The 25,549-nt window shown below is 40.8% G+C and overlaps 2 protein-coding genes across 4 annotated transcripts in view; one reads left to right on the forward strand and one right to left on the reverse strand.

Moving 5' to 3' along the window:
• The window catches only part of ccdc146 (coiled-coil domain containing 146), a 39,925-nt gene extending 15,496 nt beyond the window's left edge, over positions 1 to 24,429 (reverse strand). Inside the window, exons 1-14 of one of the 2 annotated variants that reach the window (XM_028395170.1) lie at positions 24,319 to 24,429; positions 22,884 to 23,080; positions 9,586 to 9,668; positions 8,410 to 8,625; positions 5,361 to 5,418; positions 4,131 to 4,213; positions 3,949 to 4,042; positions 3,770 to 3,843; positions 3,163 to 3,390; positions 2,979 to 3,068; positions 2,177 to 2,273; positions 1,280 to 1,372; positions 568 to 735; positions 28 to 116 (exon numbers count right to left, since the gene is read on the reverse strand). In XM_028395170.1, coding sequence (XP_028250971.1) covers positions 28 to 116; positions 568 to 735; positions 1,280 to 1,372; positions 2,177 to 2,273; positions 2,979 to 3,068; positions 3,163 to 3,390; positions 3,770 to 3,843; positions 3,949 to 4,042; positions 4,131 to 4,213; positions 5,361 to 5,418; positions 8,410 to 8,625; positions 9,586 to 9,668; positions 22,884 to 23,080; position 24,319 — 1,571 coding nt within the window. In that variant the 5' untranslated portion in view covers positions 24,320 to 24,429. Of the gene's footprint in view, positions 1 to 27; positions 117 to 567; positions 736 to 1,279; positions 1,373 to 2,176; positions 2,274 to 2,978; positions 3,069 to 3,162; positions 3,391 to 3,769; positions 3,844 to 3,948; positions 4,043 to 4,130; positions 4,214 to 5,360; positions 5,419 to 8,409; positions 8,626 to 9,585; positions 9,669 to 22,883; positions 23,081 to 23,582; positions 23,621 to 24,318 lie in introns of those variants that run through there. The other variant, XM_028395179.1, reaches the window with a different exon arrangement.
• On the forward strand, positions 10,454 to 22,457 carry fgl2a (fibrinogen-like 2a). 2 transcript variants are annotated; one of them, XM_028395191.1, is made up of 6 exons: positions 10,454 to 10,548; positions 13,464 to 14,073; positions 14,784 to 14,988; positions 19,170 to 19,389; positions 20,637 to 20,807; positions 20,895 to 22,457. In XM_028395191.1, exons 2-6 carry the CDS (start codon positions 13,468 to 13,470, stop codon positions 21,208 to 21,210), a joined length of 1,518 nt encoding a protein of 505 aa, XP_028250992.1. In that variant the 5' UTR covers positions 10,454 to 10,548; positions 13,464 to 13,467; the 3' UTR covers positions 21,211 to 22,457. The 2 variants fall into 2 exon arrangements, with proteins under 2 accessions (XP_028250992.1, XP_028251001.1); XM_028395200.1 differs by lacking the exon at positions 10,454 to 10,548 and having other exon boundaries at positions 13,220 to 14,073; positions 20,895 to 21,218; positions 21,418 to 22,457.
• Positions 24,430 to 25,549: the final 1,120 nt, after the last annotated feature.

Below are 25,549 nucleotides of genomic sequence, written 5' to 3' on the forward strand. Positions count from 1 at the left end.
ATACATATGTAAAAAGAGCTGTGTCACCTGCGCTGCAGCATGGCGTTGAGCTTGTTGTGGTCCATGATGATCAGGTCTTTTTCTCTGAGCTCCTGCTGCATCCGCTGGTGCAGTTGCTATGGGTAGATTAAATCAGGTAAAACCACAGTATCATCACTTCTGTGTGGGCACAGAAACCACAAACTTCTTGTAGCTGCTCCCCCTCTGAGGTTTTGTATAAATAAAAGACGAACAATAAATAAGTTAGCTGATCTAGCATTCTTCTTTTTTTTTTTTTTTTTTTTTTAAACTGGTCGATATTTGGATTCTGATTCAATGTAACACAACTTATATTAAATCTGTCTCATCTCATAGTGACAATAGTAATGTTATTAGAACAGATGACGTTGGCACCCTTTGAGGGAGCCACACAAATGTGTAGCTCCCTTAAAGTAGTACCTACTTCAGTTCTTTGATGTTTCCACATCATTGATGTGTAAAATATGCATGTCTATGTCTGCACCTTACTAAATGCCCTAATGATGCTGCACCTTTATGTGGTGCATTGCTGTGTATTTTTTATTGCACCTCAGCCCTCAGCAGTTCACGGTGCTTCTGGCCTCTCTCCTCAGCTTTGATCTGTGTCAGACATCTGAGGTTGTGCAGTTCTTCTCTGAGGCGGTTTGACACGCTCAGCAGCTCCTGAATCACCCCATACTGCTGCTTCTTCTGGCTTTGCTCCTCAGCTGCTGATAGCTGAAAACACATTATAGAGCAGTTCTCAAGTGAAAAACATCCATGACAGTAAAAAAAAAAATATTTTATATATAACTGTTATATACTGTAGTTTGGGAGCATTATGCAATGGAAGACCTGTCTTGTACGTCTGATTGCATCACGGTGGAGTCTGTCGGGTCGGCAGGTTGCAGGTCTATTGTAAGGCTCACTAGAATATGTTGTAGAGACAAACAACCATTTATGCTCATGGCCAGTTACAGTTAACCTAACAGAAAGGCCCGGGCCACATTTGAAGCAGGAACCTTCTTGCTGTGGGGTGACAGTGCTAACCATTGCACAACAATGTTTTGAACAATGTTCAAAAGCTACTTCTTTTTCGATAGCCAAGCTATACCAAGATACATGGTTCCAACTATAACCAATAACTATAACCTAAACAAAGTCCCATCGATAGTAGGTGTGACTGGACGTCCACGTACTGTTTTGGTTTAGACACCTTTGCTGTGTAACAGGCACACTTTTCTATGAAGGAAGGATGCTGTTTTTACAGTAAAGAGCCCACCTGCTTTTCAAAGCTGACTTTCAATGCATCCACCTCTTTCTGGAGCTCCATCCTTTGCTCAGTGATGGCCTCTCTGTTGGGAACAGCGTCCAACTGAAAATTCAGAACAGAAAATAAAGTCAAACCTAAGCGTGTTTAGTTGGTCCTAAATCTTTATGAGGATCAATAAAAGACTACATGGCAAGGAAGGGAACTCCTTAAGAATCCAGTTCAAATCTCATAAAATGTCGTAATAATTCAGTCGAATGAATAATCAATGCCACACTAAAACACTGAATCTATTCTGCACTGTATCAGTTTCAATAAAGAAAATACAATACCATAATCTACATGCATGAAGTACTAAATAATCATTATTAGCCCTCATGCTGTGTAAGGTTCAGAAAACAATACTGACAAAATTAAACCCATCAATTAAACTTGACACATTTCTGTGGTAAACCCACATACTTGCTGAAACAGCCATTTACTGAGTGACAGACTGCATGAATCATACTGTACAATAGCTTTGTTTTCATTGTGTGCTACATGTGTGAATTCCCTGATGTGTCATAGCCATTTCCTTTCATATCACGATGAGCTGGTGAGATTGCTGATGCGGTTCCACACGTCAAGTTCTCTTCTTCTTTTTCTTCTTTTTCCTCTTTAAAAGCATTCCACTTTTCAACAGTAAAATTTACATGCTGACATTTACACACAATGTTTTGCCACACATGGAGAATGTTCTTCACTAACTGCCAACACCAGTGCATAATGTTGCAAACCGCAGGCTGCAATCGGAAGAAATTTAGTTTTACGCAGTTTAAAAATGCTTCCAGGAACTATGACAAAAAAACAAAAAAACAAGACCACACAAAATGTTAACAGCTTGAACAGATGAAACATTTCTCATGTCACCTGCGCCCTTAACTGGTCGTAGATAGACCTCGTTTGCTCTAACTGCTCAGTGGCAGTGGTCAGTGAGTGCTCCTTCCTCTTGAGGGCTTGCGTCTGCCTGAGGAGAAACGCAGGCATCTTTTCAATTTTTATCATCATCTTACATTTTTCAGCTCAAATTCTTTGTCTCACTTTTTGGCTCATTTTACAATACTGTCTATGGATTTCTGTCAAATGGAAAGCTTTTCAGCTGTGTTTTTGGAATGCAGCTGAATATGTGCTTTGAACACTTTGGTCTGATTGAAATGAAAAAATCCAAACATTAAAAGGCCTATTACAATTCTCACTTCATTATAATTCACAGTGTGCACACTGTAGCTGAAAAAGTTGTGAAAACAAAACTCTTAGACTATATAATAAAATTAAATCTTCATCTTTGAGTTTATGACCATATGGAGCTCTTTTTTATGATTATATCCCAGTCCTTCCAATGTGTATTCCTCTTAGGTGGCAGCAAAGTCACAAAATATACAGCTAAAAAGGGCAGGGAAAAGACTCCAAGCTAGTAAACACTGATGTAAACAGTGCAGGCTTAACTGCAGATTTACTAGCTAGTGTTGCATAGAGGTGATGGTGGAACAATGTACAATATCAGTAAAATACTTGCAGTATAAAATGTTCAACCCCCCAAAAAAGGGTCTTCTAATGAATACTAGTGATTAACAGTAAGTTGAATACCCCACAGCATTTAAAGACTTACAGGAAGCATAACATATGTTTGTTTCATTACGTTGTGAGTGTTCACTTGTCCGTCAGACGTCACCTGTTTTTCTCCCTGAGCTGCACACATTGGCTCTCATACAGGTACTTTCTGTCACACATGATGTTCTGCAGCTTCATTTCCAAGATGCCTCTGGTAATGAAAAACACAGTGAACTGCACGACGAGGCTCTCTTCCAACTCCAAGTCAAATCCTCACGTGTCAAATTTCAAACACTAATGTGTACCTGTAACCCATGAACTCAGCCTCCTCCTCCCTGCCGACCTCCTGCTTCTTTTGCAGCTGTCTGTATTCCTTTTGACTGGCCTCCACTTGGTTCCTCACACTGTCCACCTCTTGCATCACCTCCTCGGTCTTCATCCTAAGGGAATGGTTATGCTCATCCACTTTTTTCACCTCCTGCTCCACCTCTACAATTTCCATATTTAGTGCTTCTATCTTCTTTGTGGCAGCGCTGTGTGTTTGAAGGGAATGGAAAAAAAAACATTCCAAAGAACAAAATAAAGAATCAAGCATGAGAAGAAGATAGAAGTCTACCCTTGCTGTGTATTCTGAAATAACAGCATGTGCATCCATCTTTTACACACACCCCCCAGTACTGCTCAGCTTTGTGAATTTGGGATTACAAGTCATAGCGTACATAGCTCACACAGACGGTTCCACTGCATTTACTTGCAAGCCAGACTTAAAATAAACATAAAAAGCAAGTGTAGATGCACTCAAATTCAAACATTAAAGCGATCTGACACATACAGTTGTCTTGTTTATTAAATTAGAAGGATTGGCATGTTTAAAAATCTTGATACGTTTCGGAAGTGTCCAAATGCACTCACTCCCTCTTGGATCGCTTTCTTTCAGTCTCCTTTGAAATCTGGTCAGGTATGCTGATGAGGTGGACTTTCTCAGCCTTGTAACACCCATGCAGGGGGATGCACACAAAAGAAAAGAGAGCAGATTATTTGTTATTGTATTGATATTGTGCTGTGAGCTATGCCCACACACACACACACACCTTTTTGAGCTCTATGATCTCTTTCGTATCTTCCAGCGCTTTCCGTTCTTTCAGTATCTCTGCTTCATGGGTTTCTATGTCTTCTATCAGACCCCTGTGCAAAAGAGCAAAACAACAACAAGACAGTGCAATGAAGACATCACCAGATGGTGTAAACAGCTTTGAGCTTCACAATGTAATACCGGACTTCTTGTTGTCTCTGGGCCACCTCCTTCCTCAGGTCCTCATGTTTGTCTTGCATGGCTTTGGTGTTGCTCTCCAGCTCCTGGAGGACCAGGCAGCAGAACAAAATCAGATATCAGGTCAATAATGAAAAATGTAGATGGGCTTAGACTGCAAAGCCAAACTACCAAGGTTTTTACCCTCTTTGGTTATTTCCTAAGGTCAGGCTTTGATGAGATGATTAATATTTTTTTACTGGTCTAACTTGTTCTGACCAAGTTTAGAATTGATTATATAACGCAGCGTATATTTTGGATGGCCTTTCTCCAGGATCCATCTATGCAAACAGTAATAAAATCATTAGAAATGTATGAAATCACATAGCCCATTAATCATGTCTTGACTAGTATGTGTGGCTGTGTGTGACAGAAAATGCAAATATGCAAACTCCCCTGAGTCACAGTGTTCGAATAACAGTAAGGTTTAAAAAGGGTCATTCTGTGGAGCAGAAAGTCACACATGATCCAAAGAATACTGATAAAAAAGTTCAATGACGGCTCTATTTTTGGCTTTGACTATGTCTGAGAGTAGATTATGTATGAGCCTCTTTGACTCATGGACATGTGCGAACTTGTGGAAGCAGAAACCAGCATCCTGGCATATTTGGGACTAATTGGTGTTGCACACCACGTTTTCTAAAACTAAATATTTACACTTGTTTTCCCCCTCAGCAGAATGAGCAACAGAATTTAGAAACATTTTTTGCACTTTCTTGTTCTGATCTGATTTTCATTAACAGAACTGCTCATTGTTTGAAGTTTAAAAGCCCAAGTGGGATATATCATTTCCAGACACGTTGATAGTCTTGTGATCAGACTAGCATTAAGATTGTGGCACTGTATGATGTCCTGCCAATAAATGCTCCTTTAAGTCAAATGTTATGCAAACTGTGTGTTATTATGTAAGTCTTTTTCAATAATCAGAATACCATCACTAACTTGATTTGCTGCTTAAATGTTAAAACCTCTCTTAGCTGTAACAAGGATTAAAGCTCAAATGCCATCCTTTGGACCGAATGGTATAAAACTTGCTTTAAATGGCAAAAGCAGGTCTTCCTCCTGTATGTTAGGATTAGGACTGGATGGAAGGCTTAAAGTAAAACTCATATTTATCCTCTTTTTAGGACCCTCGTTGCAGCTGTAATCCACAGCCTCTGAAACCAGACCAGGATGGTGCAATGATGAACTTACAGCAGGTTTGGTCTGATTTTCATTCTCTCTCTCCAGATACTGCTTCTCTTCCCACAGACTGCACAGAGGTGAGGTGAGGTGAGAGGAGCAGAGCGCATGAGCAAAGGATGTGAAAGAAAAAACAAAGTTAATGAGTTATTAAGAAAAAGAAATGTTTCAGTTCCCGATTCAACCAAAACAGGAACACACTGTCACGCACCTGCGTTTGTATTTTTAAATTTAGATGAAAGTGCAGTTTCTAGTTGACCAAACTCACACCAAAAAGATGCAGAAACCTTACATTATTAAAATAATTGTTAAATGTTCTTAATGAGAAAATTTAAATACATTCTATACTGGCCAAAACATATACAAGTGTATAATTGTACCTTATATACATTTGGTTTCATCTTATGTAAGCACATAAATCTACGAGAATGAGTATGAGAGTATGAACGTTCACATAAAATCATAATGTCTGTGAATTTTTCATTATCCTGCTGCAGATGCCCTCCTGAGCATCTGATTAAAGGTTTGTATGAACTAATTTCAAGTCAGCTCCATCAATATGAAAGACCTTACAATATCACATGCACATTCCTGACACGTTGATGTATTGGATATTAACTGATACAATGCTACAAAATGCGACTGTAAGAGGGGAGGAAAATGTGCTGAATTCCTGTGTCTCTGTTTGGCTATAGATGAAGGACGAGATGATTTTAAAAGGCATATTTCATTTGCATGGTGAGCATCTGCTTGTCATATGCAGACTCAATGCTATGTGGATGAAAGAATGAACAGTAAGAAAGTCAGGAAGAAGGGAAGAGATGGAGCTTATAGGGTAGAGAGGCAAGAGACGAAACCAAGGTGGCGAAATATAAAGTTCACCAGCAAAAGCTGTCACAAATAATGTGCACACTCAGTGTCTAATACTGTCTATTACTGCATCCTAGGAGAATGCTCTGCAAGTGGTTTTCATTTAATATTTCAATTACTGCTGCGCCAACAACACTCCTTCAGCCCCAATGTGTGTGTGTGTATGCTATGCACTAAAAAACACAGTATCCAACAGGACATATCTTTGCACATAAACTTGCCACTGTGTAGCAGTGAGTGGTTTAATATTGCTCAGGCAATCCATATGGAAGTAATGATTGAGTAAATGAGGTTTGTGCATTATTCTCCCAGTCCATTTTTGTGTTATGATACAGGCAGAGACTCCCAGGACTCCCTGTCTCAGTACAGCTGGGAGATAACAACAAATTCTGGGTTAACACCGGGGGCCCTCCCCCCAACTGGCAGACCTCTACAGAGAGAGGCATCGTTATGTGGTGCCTGAACCACATCAGCTGGCAGCATATGGAAGAGCTACGATGAGCCTGTGGTAACTGCTGGTGTTGGCCACTTGTTCACACTATTTTTTATTTGGGCATGCTCAGGACTGTAGACTGACTTGCAAGTGTAGAGCTACTGAACCTAAACCCTGTTTATGGTCAATGTCAGAGTCTTTTTCATCACCCGTGAACTCTGCGATGGTAAAACCTCATCACGAGAGAGAACACTGAGGTCACATTTGGAAAGGTTATTTTTTCCCTTCACAATAAAATCTAATTTGAAGAGTTGTGGCTAGATCCAAGTATTCCTTAATTGCGTAGAACATCGGCTCCTGACCAGAAGCCGAGCACAGAGGTCATAGTAAGTGTGATTACTTGGCAAGATTCTCCAACCCAAAATGATGTCTTATGGCTTTTTTAAATTAGGCGTTTTTAATCCCTTTTAAACCTCATTCTTTAAGCTTAGGAAAAGTTCAGGACTGCCTCCTTGCGTATGTCCTAATAGTCACATGACTAAGCTCCACCAGCTTGTTTTCATCCAATAGCTGAAAAACTTGACATTACCCAATCCCTTGTAGATGTCAAAGTGTTTGCCCTCTTAAACCAAAATATTTCCCATCACCACCAGTGTTTCAGCTTTGGGGGAAATCATCGGAAGCTCTTGATTCAAGAGGCTACTTCTTGTGTTTGTCTACTATCTGCCAAAGTTTAGTCTTCTGTTCACTATCGAGTCTCTCAGAAACTTCCACATGTACCAGTTATCACCCTTTGTACTTTATGGAAGTATGAAAAAGCTGAACATATGTAACAAAGTAATATTTTGTACTCTTCAAGGACTGCTTGGCAGGATCGATGCTTCACACTCTACTTCACTTTAACCTGTAATAGAGAGGTCAAAAGTGAGACAGTGTGTAATTTTTTAAGGGGTCATAAGCCAAACTGTTTGGGAACTGTACTGGTGTGTGATGTTATGTTACTTAGCAACAATCCACTAACCTCCTGTTGGCACTTGGAAAAAAAAAGTTTGTGTACAAAGTGAATCCAGGCAGATAGTAGAGCAAGAGAGTATGTTATTTTTCCATTTCTGTGGGTGTGTTTGACCTTTTGGACAAGTGGACTTGAGTGAGTTGGGGGGAGGAGGAAAAAAAGACAAACTAGCAGCAGATAAGAGGAAAAATGGCTGCAGTGAAAAGACTCATGGGAGACAGAAGAGGAACAGAAACAACTACAGAAGAAAAACAACTAAAGAAAATGTAATATCCACAGCAAATACCAATCCACTTAAACATCACAATTTGTGTACAGAATTCACTCCTAATTCAATGTTTGTTAAAAGATTCATACTGAGGTGAAAAAGGTGCTGCAGACCAAGCAGTGGGGTAGGCCAATCGATACCATTTGTGTGTGTTTGTTTCTTTTCCTCTCACCTTCACCTGCACCTAAAGTCAATAAAAAGATGCTGCCTCATGTAGCTCACCTCAGTGTTTGGTCCCTAGTTGCTTCGATGTGTGTGTGTCAATGCACAAGAAAGCCTTGGTACACAACTTCTCCCTTAACCACTCCTGTTTCACTTCTGTGTTTTGACCTACGCTTCTCTTTCTCGTTCCTCCCTAGACGATTCTATAAGATAAATGCCAGTTTTTATATAATTGATTTGATAATTGACAGGAAATGAAATGTTTAACACCAGTTGCCGCACTAAAATGTGAATAAATATACAAACAACAGCTCACCACTTCAGTTGGTGTCGTGTCTTGTAGTCTCTTTCCTCAGCCGCTTTCAGTTCATTGTATGCCTGGAGGAGCTGTTGCCTCAGTTCATTGACCTCACTCCCTGGCTCCTCAGCGGTGCTTTGCTCCTCTGTACTCTCCACCTCGGCCTGAAGCCTCTCTAGCTCAGCACGACACCTTTTTGCCTCTCCCAAAAGCTGGATCTCAGAATCCTGGGCACTGTTGGATGCGACAATGACTCACAGATCAGCCCATAACAATATGTTTTGACTGCTGGGACTGTTAAAAATGCATAATTAATCTTATAATTGTTGCACCACTGGACTACTAGTCAATATTTAGTACTGTATTTGACATCACATAAGAACATGGCAAAATTCTGGTATAAGGAAGGGGTGTATACAGTAGTTTGATATGTTTTTTAATGACTCTGCCCACATAAAACTTACCTGTAAGTGTAGTTAAAGCTTAAGAGGTCATAAAAACACATTATTATGTCATGTGGCCCAGGAATTAAGGAAAGTTGGTTGTAACCCTCCCTAGTGAAGAATAGTGCTACATATTATAGTGTTAAAGGGGCTACTTATGCTTTGATCAGTCTGGTCCGACCAACACCAGCGAATGTCGACAGTACAATTTTTACCTGGTCATGTGCATATAGTGCACGTAAAACCTGTCAACAACAACATGAGTTGTTTCAACCCATTTCTAAATTGTTTTCATTCAGGCCTTGAACCAACATGAAATGAAGGTTTGTGGCAGATGTACAACATTATGAGCCACATGGCTCGATTTATAATTTTTCAGATTTACTGGCAACTAGTGGTTTTGGAGTCTGACAAGCAGCCAGTTCTGTTGTTTACATGTGTTTTACTAATGACATTTTTTTTTACTTATGCAGTAGTGGTTGTGTGTTAGAGTGAGAAAGAATCACAGCCCTAGCCTCAGTATATATTCCTTCCAAACTAACTTCCATACTTTTAAAGGATACATGCGACTGGCCAACCGGGATCTGATAACGAGTTGCTCAAGGACACTTCTGTTGGAAGCCTTTTGGCTGTTAGAAAAAATGTCTCCCCACTTACTTCACTGATGTTCTGTACTCACACCTTTGTAGTTATTGATCCAAATGTGTAAAACAAATATGAACCTCAAGGAGACAAAAAGGGAAATTTTTACCTCCTTAAGGTGTTGTGGAGTAGCTTATACTTGGCTTTCAGTTTAGCTCCTTTGGCCTGGCTGATCTTGCCCAGCGACAACAACTGAAAAACATAAAACAGGAACATCTGTGTACAAAAAAACATTTCCAAACTCCTTCTATAATGACTGTGCCTGCTGGGTCTTTGATCTGACCCAGAGCTGCTCGTTTAAAAGCTGAAGTAGTAACAGAATTATATTCTGTGGAAATCTCTTGTTGCCATTTTGCCCCCAATTGAATATTCAATAAGGCAAAATTGCTGTGAAACCAGACACACTTCTGACCAGTAAGCAGTTTTCTGTAATATTATTTTGCTCTAAAATCAAGTTCCAAAAGCTGAAAACTAAATCACTTGAGTTTCCATGTTGAAAATGTCGTAATAGTAGGATTGTTTTAACAAAAGCGGCTTTGTTTCTGCCGTTATATGCAAAAACACTCACTTTCTGTGTGAACTTTCCCACAAAGCACAGCCTCCTGATGTCCGGATAAGCATAATATACCTTTATCATAACAGCAAATATCACAAAATCTGGAACAGCTTATCAAGATCGGCAATAAACATTCAACTATCGACAATCTTTAAAAGGACTCTTTATTGAAAATGGCTTTAAGTAGCCACACTTCAAGACTATCCCTAAATGATTTAAAACACGTGATTAAAAAGGAAAACACACACAGCTGTGAAACTGGAAAACAAACAGACAAAGGAATCAAGTCAAAAAAAAGGCAAAATTATCTTTGAGGGTTGTGAAATTTCTTTGCTTGCCAAGGGAGTGTGTTCAGTGTGTATGTAAGAGTAAGAGTGATAGAAATAGAGGACAGGTGTTGTTCCCGTTCTTATCTTCAGAACCAGGTTGGTAGGAGTGGGGGAGTAATGAGGGATAGCCTTGTCTGTATCAAAGAGCTGCAGGACTGAGGATATCTCAGGTCGGACTGTGTAGCAGGTAAACTGACGGCAACAACACACAAACATTCTGATTATACACACACACACACACGCACAGTGGAGGGATATCTTGTCCCGACTTCAAACATTAAGAGGATTGTGTTTTTAGATTCATCCCATTATACTGTTTATCTGGCTGTTGTCGAAAGTGCTTGTGTGTGCCGGACCACGTTCCAAGGGCTGAAAGGACAGAGATATGAACATTGTGAGTGATGTAGATTAGGGACTTTAGTTAATATGCTCCCAAGGTCACATCAAAACGAGACAAAACACTGTGACTGGTATTAAATTTGTCATTTAAGAACGTGACATTCTTATTGCATTGAAAGAAATTGACTGAATATAAGGCTATCATCAAGGGAACAAACATCCTGCCTGTGCAGTGGGCATTTATCTGAGAGAAGCAGCCTGAAGCGGTTTCAGGCAGCCTCTCTCATTCTGTTGCCAAGACTTATCTTCAGCAGTAGAGAAGAAGAAGAAAGGTATGGCGGTTTTTCTTTTTTCCTTTGTAACCGGAGTGGTTTCATGTGGCTCGCATGTGGAAAACCATCTCAGAATTCAGATAGAGACACAGTCACTGGAAGATATTTATGCAGACACGTGGACGCATACACACACGCACCTGCTCAAGCGAGCATATGATCTGCACTGCAGAGCGGTGCAGAAGCCTTCCAGGAATACAAGTGTGCAGGTATGTGGAGTGTGTGACAAAAAGAAGCTGTGGGCTTTAACGCTGCTACCCTCAGGGGGAAAAATAATGACAATCGCCATGAGGCACAGCCCTGCATTCCACTGTGTGATGAGACAAGCACCTTCTCTCTCTCTCTCTTTTTCTGTCTTCACTCGCAATGGCTGTTTGAATTGGACTTGAGCCCGCAGCCAGATTGAATCACTTTGTTAGCAGAAGTTTTTGTGCTGTAATATTTTCCCTTTCTAGAGTATTTCTACGCCAAGGCTGCGAGCCACTTCTGTAGAAACTGTATCACTTCTCTAGATATTATGACACATCCGACCCTGAAAGTCAAATTATATGTCATGTGCTTATGAATCACTTTTTAAACTGAAAAAGCTTTATCCAAGAAACAATCAGGTGCCAAGCTTATGAACTTACGAGAAGCTGAGATGAGTAATTACTTGAATGGCTTTTATTGCTTAATAATAATTTCTATAAGATTTCCTAATGTATTGTGATGAACTGCAATTTGAATTATGGTCATTATAAAAACCACATCATAACGTACACTGTAATATTCTGTAGCTGAATAATTAAAGACTTAATTTTCAGTCTGTTAAGTATGCTTAATATTTAGGCAACATAAACAAATTAATAAATCAATAACAGATAACATCATGGTGGTTAAAAGTCTAATAACTTCTCAGTTCGTCAGTATACTTTTGCATTGTGAAGGCTTCTATGCAGCTACAGAACATAAAACTCCCTCTTCTGGGAATGCGACACTCGTAAACATATTATGTAGCTATGCCCACAGGTGAACTTGTCCCATATGGTTCCCAGAATATGGCATAAGATTTTTTCAACACAATGCTAGCTAGCTTGCGAACAATGATTACTATTGCCGCTGCTTTTAGATTTACAGAGTGTAGAATGAGAAGTTAAACAAGACTTAGAAATACATTTTGCGGACTTGATTGGCGACGGCTAGCGTGTAACAGACACACACTCTAATTCCCCTCTGTGGGATTCCGCTGAAATACCAAGCCATGATCATACACACTAATCTATTTGACATATTTCTGATACTTTATGATACTGTTTACCCTTTACTTTACAAAACCTTATTTAAAAAGCAACACAAATAAAATGCAGTTACAAGTAAAGATGATAGTGTAATGCACGCAAACAGAGCAATGCTGTTTTGTATCTTTCTTTGTGATATGCTGCAGGTGCAAGCTGCAATTAGTATATTTCTGTCAGGCTAGTGAGGAAGACTACACCCAGTCTACACTTTTCCTGATATAATACAGGAAAGAACTGTAACTCTTTTGCAATTGATATTTGACAACAGATCACTGACAGTTAGCCACCTAAGGATCTGACTTGGAGTGGCTCTTTTCTGATTTTATTGTTGTTATTTTTAGCATTGTTTTAGGTGTGGAAACACAGATGATTAATAATCTAATTATTTAGGTTTTAATTGCAACGTATCATTCTGATAAATGCAGAACAACAGGTTGTTTGTAGCTGTAACTGTGGATTTGATCCTAATTAGGAGACTTGAGACTTGTGGAGGTGATCTAGTGTTTTCAGTGAGGCTGAATGGGGTCAACACACACAACAACAAAGCGTGAAAAACAGTCACTCTCATGTCAGTTGATGGTTCCTGTGCACTGTGAGTCATTTTGTTCTTCGGGGAAATTAGTCTACTTCAGAGTAAGACAGGATGGCAACATGCACAGACTGCAGGCGCAAGAAGGACCTTCCCTATTCTCTCTTTCTCTGTCTGTCCCTCCCTGCCTCTCCCTCTCCTTCCCACCATCACCACTCCCATAATCTGTCTGCATCTCTGTAGTTTTTCATAATGCTGTTGAGATGGTGTTTTGCATTACGCAATAGTTGCTGCCCCTCCCATCCTCTCAAACTCAGCACCCTTCCTCTCTCTCTCTACCTCTCTCTCTCTCTCTCTTTCCCTCCCTCACTTGTCCTGATATTAATGACACAGCTATCTGAGGCAGCGGCAGTTCTCTCCCGCGCTCTCTCTCTCCTGCAGGCATACGCACACTCACACCAATAAGATACTGGACACATATTTACACACTCTAAATACTCTAATCTCATTACAGGCAATCTGCCGGCACACACACAGGCATACACACTACTACATGCAAGTTTATATCAGAGGCAGTTACAGGCTCTGTCTTTTTACACTTGTTTCTTTTTTACAAATCTCACAGGAAAATGAGGACAACTGTGCTTTTTGTTTTTGCCAGTCTCCTGCTTACAGCCACCTTGGTGCCGCGAACCAGCCGGGCAGCAGACTTTCCTGTTAACTCTCAACAGAGATGGGATGCCAGAGGAACCTATAATTTGGGATCTGAATCTGGTACCCCCACCTCCTGCCCTGTCAAACTTAGACCGTCTGGCCACTGTGGGAGCTCCGGTGCCGGGGCAGAAGAAGGGGAGGACTGCCCGTATCAGTTCACCCTGCCTCCCTTCACTATCCAGCTGCCTAAGCAGTTCAAACTGCTGGAGAAGACACTGAAGGAGCTGCAGAGCCTTAAGGAGACAGTGAACAAGCTGAAAAGTGGGTGTCAGGAGTGCCGTGGTGGGACACGAGGCAACGGAGCTTTTGGGCATCAGCAAGCAGACCAGAGACAGGTGCAGAGGGATGCTATGGAAGAAGGAAGGCAGGACCTGATAGCACAGGAGGTGCAAGTTGGGTCCAGCCAAGAGGAGAGGGGAGATGGGATGGTTTTCGAAGCGCCTGTGGACGGTACTGGACTGGGTCAAGGTCCAATTTTGGGGAAAATTACACCGAGTCCAAGCAGTATGGTGGAGATGCAGGTAAGAAGCAAAGTAGGAAAATGTAAGGCTTTTTACCAAAGAATCAATATCATTGTTATCAATGCACCTGTTTCAATGGAAACATTCCTAGGAACCAGATTTTGTGTGTGTGTGTATGCTTTGTCATTTAAAATACCATTTTGGCATCCTTTAAATTGTGAATTATCCAGACTAGGACATATTCTCGCTCTAAAACATATTCAAATAGTGCAGTAGTGGCACTGCATCATTTCCTGTTATTTCCATCACAACCATGCAAATTGTCAGTGAGCCAGTGAACATTACCAGCCTTGTGCTTACGTTGGGGGACAAACAATTTGTGCTATATAAACATTCTTGCGACAGTGTCACTCAAAATGATATGCCTGTTCAAATGTGCTCAGCTGGAATGTAAACTGTTAAAAGTGCCACCTGGCACCAATCCACCTTGGAAAATTCCTGGTACTGTAAACAGCGTGGAGGGAATCAGCCAAATGATTGGTAAATTTCTGCTGTCTGGTGGGCTTGTTGAATCTACCAGCCACTTTGGCTGACAGCCAACCATCACGCAGACCTCTATTCCGTTCTAAAATTCAAATTGGCTGGTGAAACAATGAGGGAGGCTGGTGACTTCAGTAATCCACCTGCTTTGTATTCTGTGCCAAAAATAATTTCCTTGCATGGCCCGCTCTGGCCTCTCTCCCTCCGTCCCTCCCTCTCTCATTTCTCAGGTGAAGCTGAACAGGATGTCTGCCAGCCTGCGCAACGCTAGGAACCAGATCTCAGCTCTGCAGGGTCGTCTGGAGGGGCTCAACCTGCTCAACATGGACAACGTGCAGGCCATGGTAGACAGACGAGTGGAGAACATCACGGGAGTCGTCAACAAGCTCAGCTCCACCTGCACCACAGAGTGTGCAGTACAGAACACCCCTCAGTGTAAGCTGGCTTTTACTAGTTTTAATAGTTTTCTGGCAGCTTGACCTTTGAACACCCCTCCTAGCTGTAGAAGACTTCAGTCAAAAGAGAATGTGTTTTCTATTGTGCTATATTCTATTCTGCTTTATCTTTTTCATTGAAGTCCCTCCTCTTTTACTGGTGTAATCCCTCTGAGCATGATCAGAGGGATTCTTTTCTATTATTATTAATTCATCACAGATGTTGTAATCAAACCATCCAGCACCCAAACATGTCCAGCGGTTTGGGACTGCTGTGAGGTGGCTTTTCTGGGATGAGCTCTATCTATTCATTCGTAAGTGGACCACATTGTGAGCATATCCATTTAAAAAAGAAAAACAGCATCTTATGACACTATGTGGCCTTTCATTTCTGTGAAATGAAAACTTTCAAGGTTGACAATGACCTTGCACACATTGGTTTGCTGTGACATAACTTCTCCATTAACATTATGAACACAATGGCATATTTGGAGGAGATTTGCAGGATGAGAAATGAGACATTCCATCAACCTAATGCATACAGAGGTTCCCATGTCCACTATAATACAGCCGTGTAGCCATAACAAAACGGAGAGTCAAATATCTCTAAGCTGAGGTCATACTGTGTGTGTGAGTGAAGCAATATGACAACCAGAGTTATAGAGAGAATTCACATTACCTCTTACATAACTAATTCAAGTGCTAGGACCCTCCATTACTCTCCATATGCAGAAAGTCATAATGGGAGAGACACATACTGTACTCGGTGCCTGCTGTTTATGGGTGCCTCGTGATACTGAATCTGAAAAACCAACCAGGACGGATTGCAAACTCTCTAACCATAAGGAACAGGATGTAAAAGCTTTTTTTGGATGAGAGCACAGTAGAAATGCGGGCCACTTTTCAGGGAGAAAGTGGATAATATCCTGATACTGCATGAGTGAGTGTAACACCATATTGAGGGCTTTTATGTAGAAAACAGAAGTGAGCTTATTTCTAAGTAGATTAAGCGGGACAGTGGTGTGAAGGGAATCCCATCCCCTCTCTCTTCAGTGTTTGCCTTTCCCCTAAACTTGCCTGTTTCTCCTTCACACTCCCCCTCACGCTCAGAGCATCCCTTCAATTCTCCTCAGTTTGAAATTCTTTTTCTCTTGCCCTTTCACCTTTAATTTTTCTTTCTTTGGTGCCTCCCCCACTGCCTCTCTTTCTCTGGAGGTCACGCTCTTGAGTACTCATCCCTGCATAAAAGGACTAACTCTCATTATCTTGTTGTCAGTACCACGAGGAGCAATGTAGGCGGCTTTCCTGACATTACAGCAGTCACGGGTGACAAGCAGGGTCAGTAACACGTGTCTCTGCACATCAATTTGTCATGTTAAGCTTGAGAACTAGCAAATTATTGCTGCTGGTATTTCTGGATTTCTGTGGCAAGTTGGAAGGAAATGCTTCATGGCGTCTGAAGACAGACCAAATGCAACAGACAAGAATCGGCCAAATGGAATTGACTAAGACCTTGTGATAAGACTTCTGCAATTTCACAAGGATATAAACAATTTGCTTATTGCTGTTGCAAGTGATATATTTCTTTGTGCCGTGTAAGCACAATACGTGGATCTCTCTTAACCTATGAAAATCAATATCAGATGCCTAATTAATCCCCCTAAGTTTTGGTGAAAATAACTTCCACTGATAAGTGTTCTCTGGTTGTTTATCACATCAACAGTTGATAGTGGTTTAATGTGCCCCCTGATTCCATAACTTTGCTTCTCCCTATACTTAGAAGTGTGAACCACAGTGGTTCAGTTCCTTAGGTGACACCAGAGTTCAAACATTTATAGTGAAAAGAGTACACAAAAAGCTTTAAAATCGTTTCATCCATTTGGACTGAAGCTTATAAAATATTTAAATATATCAAGCAGATGTACTGTAGAATTGCAAATTCACTATCACGCAGGACTAAGAGTAGATTTGTCACATGCCTTTTATCGCTCAAAGTGGTGTAAGCATTCATTTCCACCCCCTTCGCCAGTTCCCCTGTTCTGGCTGCCAGTACCAATCTTCTCTTTCACTCCTGGAAGACATTTATTGGGGCCTCGAAGTGAATGGACTGTAATTCATGTTTCTGTTCAGCTTAAATAACTCCATTAGAAAAAATGAAAATGGACGCCCAGCCATCAGTCAGCAAGTGCTCGTTTAAAATGTGGGAAAGTAAGATTTCCTAAAGGAAGGGTGTTTTCTCTTGGATTATGCTGAACTGCAGTGATCAGTTTATATAGTTTTGTGGGGAAAGATTAAGCTATCGTTTATGATACACATTTCCTATGCTTGTCATAGGGCGTGCTTATTTGACAACAGCAGTCTTCCTTTTATGATAATTATTTGTGTGGTCTGAGGGTAAACAGGCAATGTGGAGTCGTCTGTCTGTTTTATGGAGACAATGTAAAAGCAACACATTTACCGGACTGTTCAACATCTTCAAATTATATTATTGGGATTTTAAGTTAGAGTTTGGTCAAAATTTTTGCATAAAAAAATGAGGTGGTCCCTCCAAAAATAAATCTATTGATGAAGTTAGAGGATGTTTGTTGTTGTGTGCAGGGTGAGCATTATCTAAAAATCTTGATTCTGTGGGGAAAAATTTATCAGAAATGAACTGACCCATTCGATCACTCTGAGCCCCTCTTTTTGTGTACATAACCTCCGATATATATGTAGGACCTCCAGAGGGCTAAATCCTCTAAATATTTGTTAAAATCTGGAGCAGTGCCATTGCTCTTGCAAGGACAGTTTAAAACCAATTAAACTCAACAGTCAGACAGTCATTCAATCGGCCCACAGTCTTTTAGGCATCAGTAAGTGGCTGATATTAAAGTTATTTAGGTCAGGCACAGCGCCAGAGGTAATGAGTAAGAGATGGCTCTTGTCTGTCTAGGGACATTGGCTGCCCGTGTCAGAAAGATGGGAACAAATTGGGAGGGAGTTGTGAAGTGGAGAAACTGCCGCTCTGACACCTAAAGTGAGCAGAACTCTGAAAAGACTTCACAGGTAAACAGTTTAGATTCCAAATGCCAACAGAGCTGTTAAATGCGACTTTTGAAACTCATGCTCAGCTCCTAGGCTTCTTCCCATATGAAGTGATCTACCAGGTGCAGCCCTATTGTGTTTGAAGTTCTGTGTAAGGTGCCAGGATAATGCAGTAAATGGTTATAGAGTCAGGGCAAGCAAAAAATAACTTTGCATTAAACGGAAATACCATGACAGCATATTTCTCTACTTCAAACACTATTCAGTCTAGACTTCCCCTCCCTATACCTGATGTCTGGCCTTCTATTCTCAGTACGGGTCGCCCCTAGCCTAGCTCTATTATCATCTACCATCACACTAACAGTATGACAAAACTGTAACAACAATGGATCGCACCAAACAAACTCAAAAGGGGTCCACATGCTGCCTGCCCAATGTCAGGATGATTTAGACCCAAGGTGCAGAATGAGCAGGGAGGGGGTACGCCTCTCTAATCCAGTTTTACACTTTCCCACGTTTTGACAAGTCTGTCCCTTTCATTTCCCAAATGCTAACTGACAGGAGCCATTGGACCCTGGGTTTGGGTTGAGTCCATGGCCTGCAGTGCGACACAGGGGGACAGGGCATGAGGTAGAGAAATAAGTAGGCAGGTATAAAAAGGCATAAGGGAAGAGATCTCAGAAAGGAAGAGGTGTATAAATGGGCATGTGGTGCGCCACATGTTGCTGGTTGGTGACTTTTGTCCCTGTACAGCACCCTTAGTCCTTTACGATGATTGCAGTTTTTTCTGATATGAAAAAAATGTAAATGATCGTATTCCTCATATATTTTATGTAGAAACTTCACACAAGGAATACTTTTAGGTCATGTGAGACAGCTTGGTAGCAAAAGAACATGATGTGTTTTTTTGCTTCAGTACATTGGCCAGAAATTAAAGCAGAACTTCCACCACAGTTAAAACTGCGTTTCCAGACAGCCTTATCTCCATGTTCCTTTCTTCAGTCTTCCTTAGCCTCGGGGGCTGTTTCTATTACAGTCTCATGGTTGGGCAGAGAAAAGTGCCAGACTAAAGTGAAAAGATTATTGAATATTATCCAGTAACCTTAAAACTGCCCTCTCTGTTCTTTCTTTATTCCCTCTCTTGCTGCCACCGAGCAGTCATCTTAGCCCCACGGGACTGTTCAGACTACAATATGCTGGAAGTGAGGAAGAACGGCGTGTATCGTGTGACCCCTGATCCCCGCAATGGGACTTTTGAGGTTTTCTGTGACATGGAGTCCTACGGAGGGGGATGGACTGTGATACAGCAACGGCTCGATGGGTCCATCAGCTTCAACCGCACCTGGACCGAGTATAAGAAGGGCTTTGGGAACCTCAGGTACTTTTTTTTTTTTTTAAGAACAAATACCATGGCTACATGCTGACTGGAGTGGGCCTAAAAGATTATTAAGGACTTAAGGACTTAATGACATAATACTTTATGATACAGTGGTTCCAATTTAATTTAATTCAGGATACCATGACACACAAGAGTATCAAAATATTGTTATAGTTTTGCTATCATAAACAGAATGCAGTTGATGGTAACCTTTCTAAAGCTTCAGAAAAAACCCTGTTTACATTATGATCAGGGTTAATGTAAGATAGATTACACTTAAAAGACACCCTGTATCGCAAACATGAGATCTAACAAGGAGGAAGGTTAAAATAAAAATATCTGCTTGTAGGATCTCTTAGTCATCACAAAAGCAATAATTATAAGCTGTTTAAATTCAGCATGTGCCCAAAGATAATAAGATAAGCTAGCTGCACTGTTGCAGTTCAGTTGCACAATTGGCATTGCATCAACAAATCATTACAAAAATAATACCCACAGCCATCTCAACAAAATTGAACATAGTCTCACACACATGTGAGCCTGTGAGCTGACCTTTATACAAATGGAACCTACCATCTGTTCAGGTAAACTAAGGTGACCCAAGACTGTTAAAGAAAGCACACAACAATAAACAAACTATGGATTTGTCACCACAGCACTCTAATCATCAGTACTTTTACCCCTCTTTCCACAACTTGAGTCACTCAATACTTAGAAGCTGCTCCCATTATCACCTATGGTTTACCACCCGTTTTCACTGTCACTGATTGACTTCTGCATATCAATAAAATAACTATGCATTATCACAGCATATTGGGCTTGTTTTATCCACAGACTAGTGTACTAAGATGAAAGATTTAAGGAGAAATGTGAATGTAATCAAGGAAAATGGAGGGATTTGTTTTAACCTCTCTCCACAAAATCTGACTTCCAATTTCAGGTCCTTTGATTTCCTAGCCTGTATTTATTTAATGGGAAATAACTATGTAAAGTTCCCATGCCATGCCTGCAGATCAAGTATTGCCTCCCAATATAGAATGTGTTGTTTCATCCATTTTTCACTGTCCAACTGCCTCCTTGTATCTTCTTTCCTGTCCTCCTGTGTGTGGGACTAACTTAATTTAGTTTTAATTACAGTAAAACTTTCTAACCAAGTGTACACGAAGATGAGCCTGTTTATAATTTAGACCATATTTTGTTCTCTTCTATTCCCTTGTTGCTCCATCCATCCATCCTCTGTCCTGCAGAGGAGAGTTCTGGTTGGGCAATGATCATATCCATTTGCTGACGAAAGCCAAAGATATGATTCTGCGTATCGAGCTGGAGGACTTTGAGGGTGTCAGAGAATATGCAAAGTACGACCAGTTCTACGTGGCCAATGAGTACCTCCGCTACCGTCTCTCTGTCAGTGGATACAGGTACAGCACTGGGTACTATGCATGCAGATAGAATAAAACAATGTTTGCATGTTGCCAATGCACATCATCTGTTGTGTGTCACTGCAGTGGTACAGCTGGGAACGCCATCAGCTTCAACAAGCACTTCAACCACGATCAGAAGTTTTTCTCTACGCCTGACCGCGACAATGACATGTACCCCTCCGGAAACTGCGGCGCCTACTACAGCTCAGGCTGGTGGTTCGATGCCTGCATGTCCGCCAACCTCAACGGAAAGTACTACCACAAAAGATACAAGGGAGTCAGGAACGGCATCTTCTGGGGAACGTGGCACAACATGTCCACAGAGTACTACCCCACCAACTACAGGCAGGCCTTCAAAACTGTCAAGATGATGATACGGCCCAAGAACTATGCTCCTTAAGAGGACAGGTAAATATAAATGTAGGTGTGAACAGTCGAGCAGAAAGATAGACAGAGAAAATGGAAGTACACAAAGACTCATACACATAATCATACAAACACATTTACATCTGCATACATGTAGACCAAAAAATAAACCCTATAGAGAGTTTGAATGCAGTTAAAACAAGCATTTACTTGTGCTATTTCCTTTTTTTTTCTTCTCTAGTGAGTGTGGCCGTCAAAATGTTGGATTAAAATCATGATAATAAAGGACTGTGGACTGTGAACAGCGATGGACTAATATAAAAAAAACACACACACACAGCGTAAAGGCCAACCTCCTACAGGGGCCATAATATTATATGGTGGGTTTCCACGAGAGATTTTTCACTGGTCTCTGACATTTCTTGATATTCTGTCCTGCTGCCTCCTGCTATAAACCCATCAGAGACACAGCACAGCACATATTAGTAGTAAAAACTAATGAGCTATCACTTTCTCTGCTGCAAAATGATTCCATAATTAACAGTGGCCACTCAAGTGAGGTATATGAGGAGCTGATGATACAGTTTTGTGTGAGCCTGAAATACATTCTGAGACTTCATGCTGGGGTCAAACTGCAGGAAGTTATACACATCACTCTTAATGAAGTTGTGCTCAAGTAAAAGCTTCTGTGCCATTTATTTAATTACAGTCGGACGGTTTGCTAATGTACACATTATAACACATCCCAGTATAAATGAGCAGACTGCATTATTGATGCTTTAGTAAATTCATTTTGACAGCAGCCACGGAGCACGTAGTGCTGCTGTAAGACAAAAACAAACTGTTCCAAATTGTTGTTTTTTTAAATCTCTGGGTGCACTAAACTACTGCACATGCCATACTCTCCTTGTACAATACTGCTACCTACTGTTAGGAAACTGTATAGCACCATTTAATCCATTTTATACACACTGTGAATGGGAAGGAATGGAGCAAAGGAATGTTTTACTTTAAGGATGTGTACAGTATTTATTTTACTTTGTGAGGTATGATAGCTTTTGGGTCATACGATAGAAGGCCAAATGATTGTCGATATTTGAAACAAAGACTGTCCATAATTGTGACCATTCATAGTAATTATAAATGTATTTGGAGCTCTTTGTGTGTAACATGTTGATCTTTTTCTATCACTCATATTAAACTGTTGTGCCAGAACATTATGCACTTTTTATATACATATGTATAAAAAAATGAATAAACTTCAAACTACATGGCTGTGTAGATTGCAGTGTTTGGCATATTGATGTCTGCTCTTCTTTAAAAGCATTTTCTGTATCGGAATGTATACAAAATAGTATACAAACTTCAGCATGAATAGAGATGTCAAATGCTGCAGTGTCTGTCATTTAGTATCCAGTGCTATGACATCTGTACAACTGGAAGATGAGCTGCTGCAAGCCCATAATAAATGGGTTAGGGAGCTGTTGATTTGACTGATATCAAAATCAGCTTCAAAGAAAATAAATGATCAAACTGCAGTACTGTGACTTTTATGTCTGCTTACTGTCTGTGATGATCCAATTAATAAAAAAAGGTATAGTCCACATCCACATCCTAATTTCAAGTTCCCAGTATTCCTTTTTTAAACATGAACATTTTTTATGGTTTCTCTTGACATCTTCGTAAAAATATGATCAGATGTCTTACCTCATCTAAGCACTTGAAAACGGGACTACCAGAGATATCAATACTGCCAGGTGGCTGTTTTTCTGGGAGTGAAGCATCAGGTGCAAGTGCTACAAGAGGGATGTCCTCCTTAAGTTCCATATCCTGCTCCTGTTCCTCCACCTCAGCTTTTTCTCTGCTGGAAGGCCTGCTATCCTGCTGCCCCTCAGATAGATCCACTAATGCAAAACACACAGATAGAGCAGATTAACACATCAATCTTGATCTACAAAACAGTATGCATGAAAATGGACAAAAACAGCCGACTGTGTGGAATAAGAATCCTAAAACATAGAGCCAGCAGCAACACCAATAAAACCCCTGACAGGTGAAGTAGAAAACATTGACTTATCGTGCTATGGGACAAGGTCAGAGCATCTCCAGAGTGGTGGGTGATAAACCTTTTTCCAAAAGCAGACAGAGGAAGGACATGCGGTGAACCTGCAACAGGGTCACAGGTGCCCAAAGCTCACTGATGCGTGTGGGGAGCTGGCCGTTGAGTCCAAATAAAGCAGCACACATTATATGGAAGTGTCAGAATACAAGTTGCCTTTGCCTTGTAGCATTTCTGTACAAGTACACCCCTTCATGGCATTAGGAAGGGTTTAAATGTTTTGGTGTTTAATGTGGCTAATTGCTGCATACTGTTCACACACATTCTAATACAGTTCAACTACTTACCGATGGTAACAGAGAGGCACTGTGAGCAACTAGCACATGCACAGTTCACACGCGCAGAGATGACTGAAAACCATTGCTGAAAACAGTGCTTTTATCTTAAAAGATTTCTGCCGGAAGCTGCCGGTGTCGTGCCAAAATGTGATCGAATGCCAAAAACTGATTTCCGTCGCGGGAGCGCGCACGGCGCCTTAAAGCTGCATCGCCGCAACATTGTTGCGCATTGTTTGTGTGTAGTATTACTGATGCTGTTGTGTGTAATCAAATGTGTATACTTTCCAGCAAGAGAGCCTGTAAATGGTATGCACGCGAGCAACTCGTGCCATTAACAGCCTCTTCTGCTGCAAAACATAAACGATGCAGCTTTAAGTGACGGAAATCAGAGTTAAAGCACAATGTTATTTAAAACCCGAAATAAACCTTCTCTGAAGGCGTATCCAGTAAAATATATGAATGTATTTTGTTTTATCAAAAAAGGCCATTGACGCCATAAACGATGAACTGTATTTGTAACAGCGACACTGCCTTGTACTGATGTGAAAAATATACAAGGACGTTATCGTTGGGGTTAACTACTGCTAAAATTACCGTCTATGAAAGTTCCCTGTAGACTTGTATCGACGTGTGCACACAGAGAAGCTAACTAGAGTTAGCTAAAAGTAGCTAGTTAATAATATCTAGTTTGTCTCGGGTATATCTCCACAAATCAAGGAAACAAACATGTATAAAAGCGTCTTACTTGTGGATATATTGTCTTCGAAGACCTTAGGTATAGTTGTCGTATAAAACTACAAGACTATATGACAAAAACTGCTTTTAGAGCTAGTAAAGGCGAATGCAATCACAGATTTTTTTTTGTGAATGGCGTGTTGTGGTTTCCATGGCAATGACGTCGTGCGTCCCAGACCCCCCACCCCACCCCTTTTAGGGAAGCCCAGTCCCATTGATTTGGTAAAACATACCTTTTTTTGCTTCATAACGATACATTTATTCTTTATTCTATATTTGAAGACGTAAACGTTTTTAGCACAGTGACTCCTGCAACTTAACATCTCATTTCCCACCTGCAGTGACTGTCCAGCAGATGGCGCTGTATAGCAACATGTGTGAGTCTTTGGCCACGCAGCACTGCATTACGGCCAGCTGGTTTAGCACACAGAATAGCTCTGACTCTGAAAGTACTACAAATAAAAGTGGAATGAACTGACCTGCATCCAAGGTGAAGTGATGCAACACTTCTGCTATCCTGCATCCTCGTTCCCACAGTGCACTACACAGGGAGCTGGCAAGACCGTCAATAACTGTCTGCAGCTGCAGGGTTTTGTTTTTAATCTTAACAGTGCACTGTATATGTGCATTCCAGTGTGTGAGTTTTGGATGGTTGTGAGTACACACTCTAAAAGTGGAATTTGAACTCATTTTTTATATTCATCAATAATTAAATTTCCTCCCTGTGAATGTTCCTGGTTTACTCAGGGTCTACTGTTGCATAAATAACCTCCAACCTTCAAAGTTTGTTGTCCTTGTTATTTTATTCCTGTCTATATAAATTCACAAAACCACATGGCTTAACACAACTATATATGCATTTACCGTGCAGTAAATGGGTACGTGCACCTTTTTATGCATTAGAAAACATGCAAATACATACACACACACAAAAATCTCTGGCTCTACTGTCTTCAACACAGTAATGGCTCCATATCCGGACCAACCAGCTGATTGTAAATCTCTCCCTAAAAACACTGGCAGAGGAAGTATTACAGACTATTTTTGTCATCGGCTGAAATGATCCTTTTCCAGTGATTGGAGTTCAGTCTGACACATCATCCATGGTCTGGTTTCTGATGTAGATATAGGAACTAGCACAAGAATCAGTGAGAGAAGACCTGTCATTTGAATATCACATGCAAACAAATTGCCTGTTGCTTCGGAATGTTTTTAGAAGATCTCAAATTAACTTTGAAATG

The sequence above is a fragment of the Parambassis ranga genome, chromosome 2, assembly GCF_900634625.1.
Source record: "Parambassis ranga chromosome 2, fParRan2.1, whole genome shotgun sequence".
NCBI lineage: Eukaryota > Metazoa > Chordata > Actinopteri > Ambassidae > Parambassis > Parambassis ranga.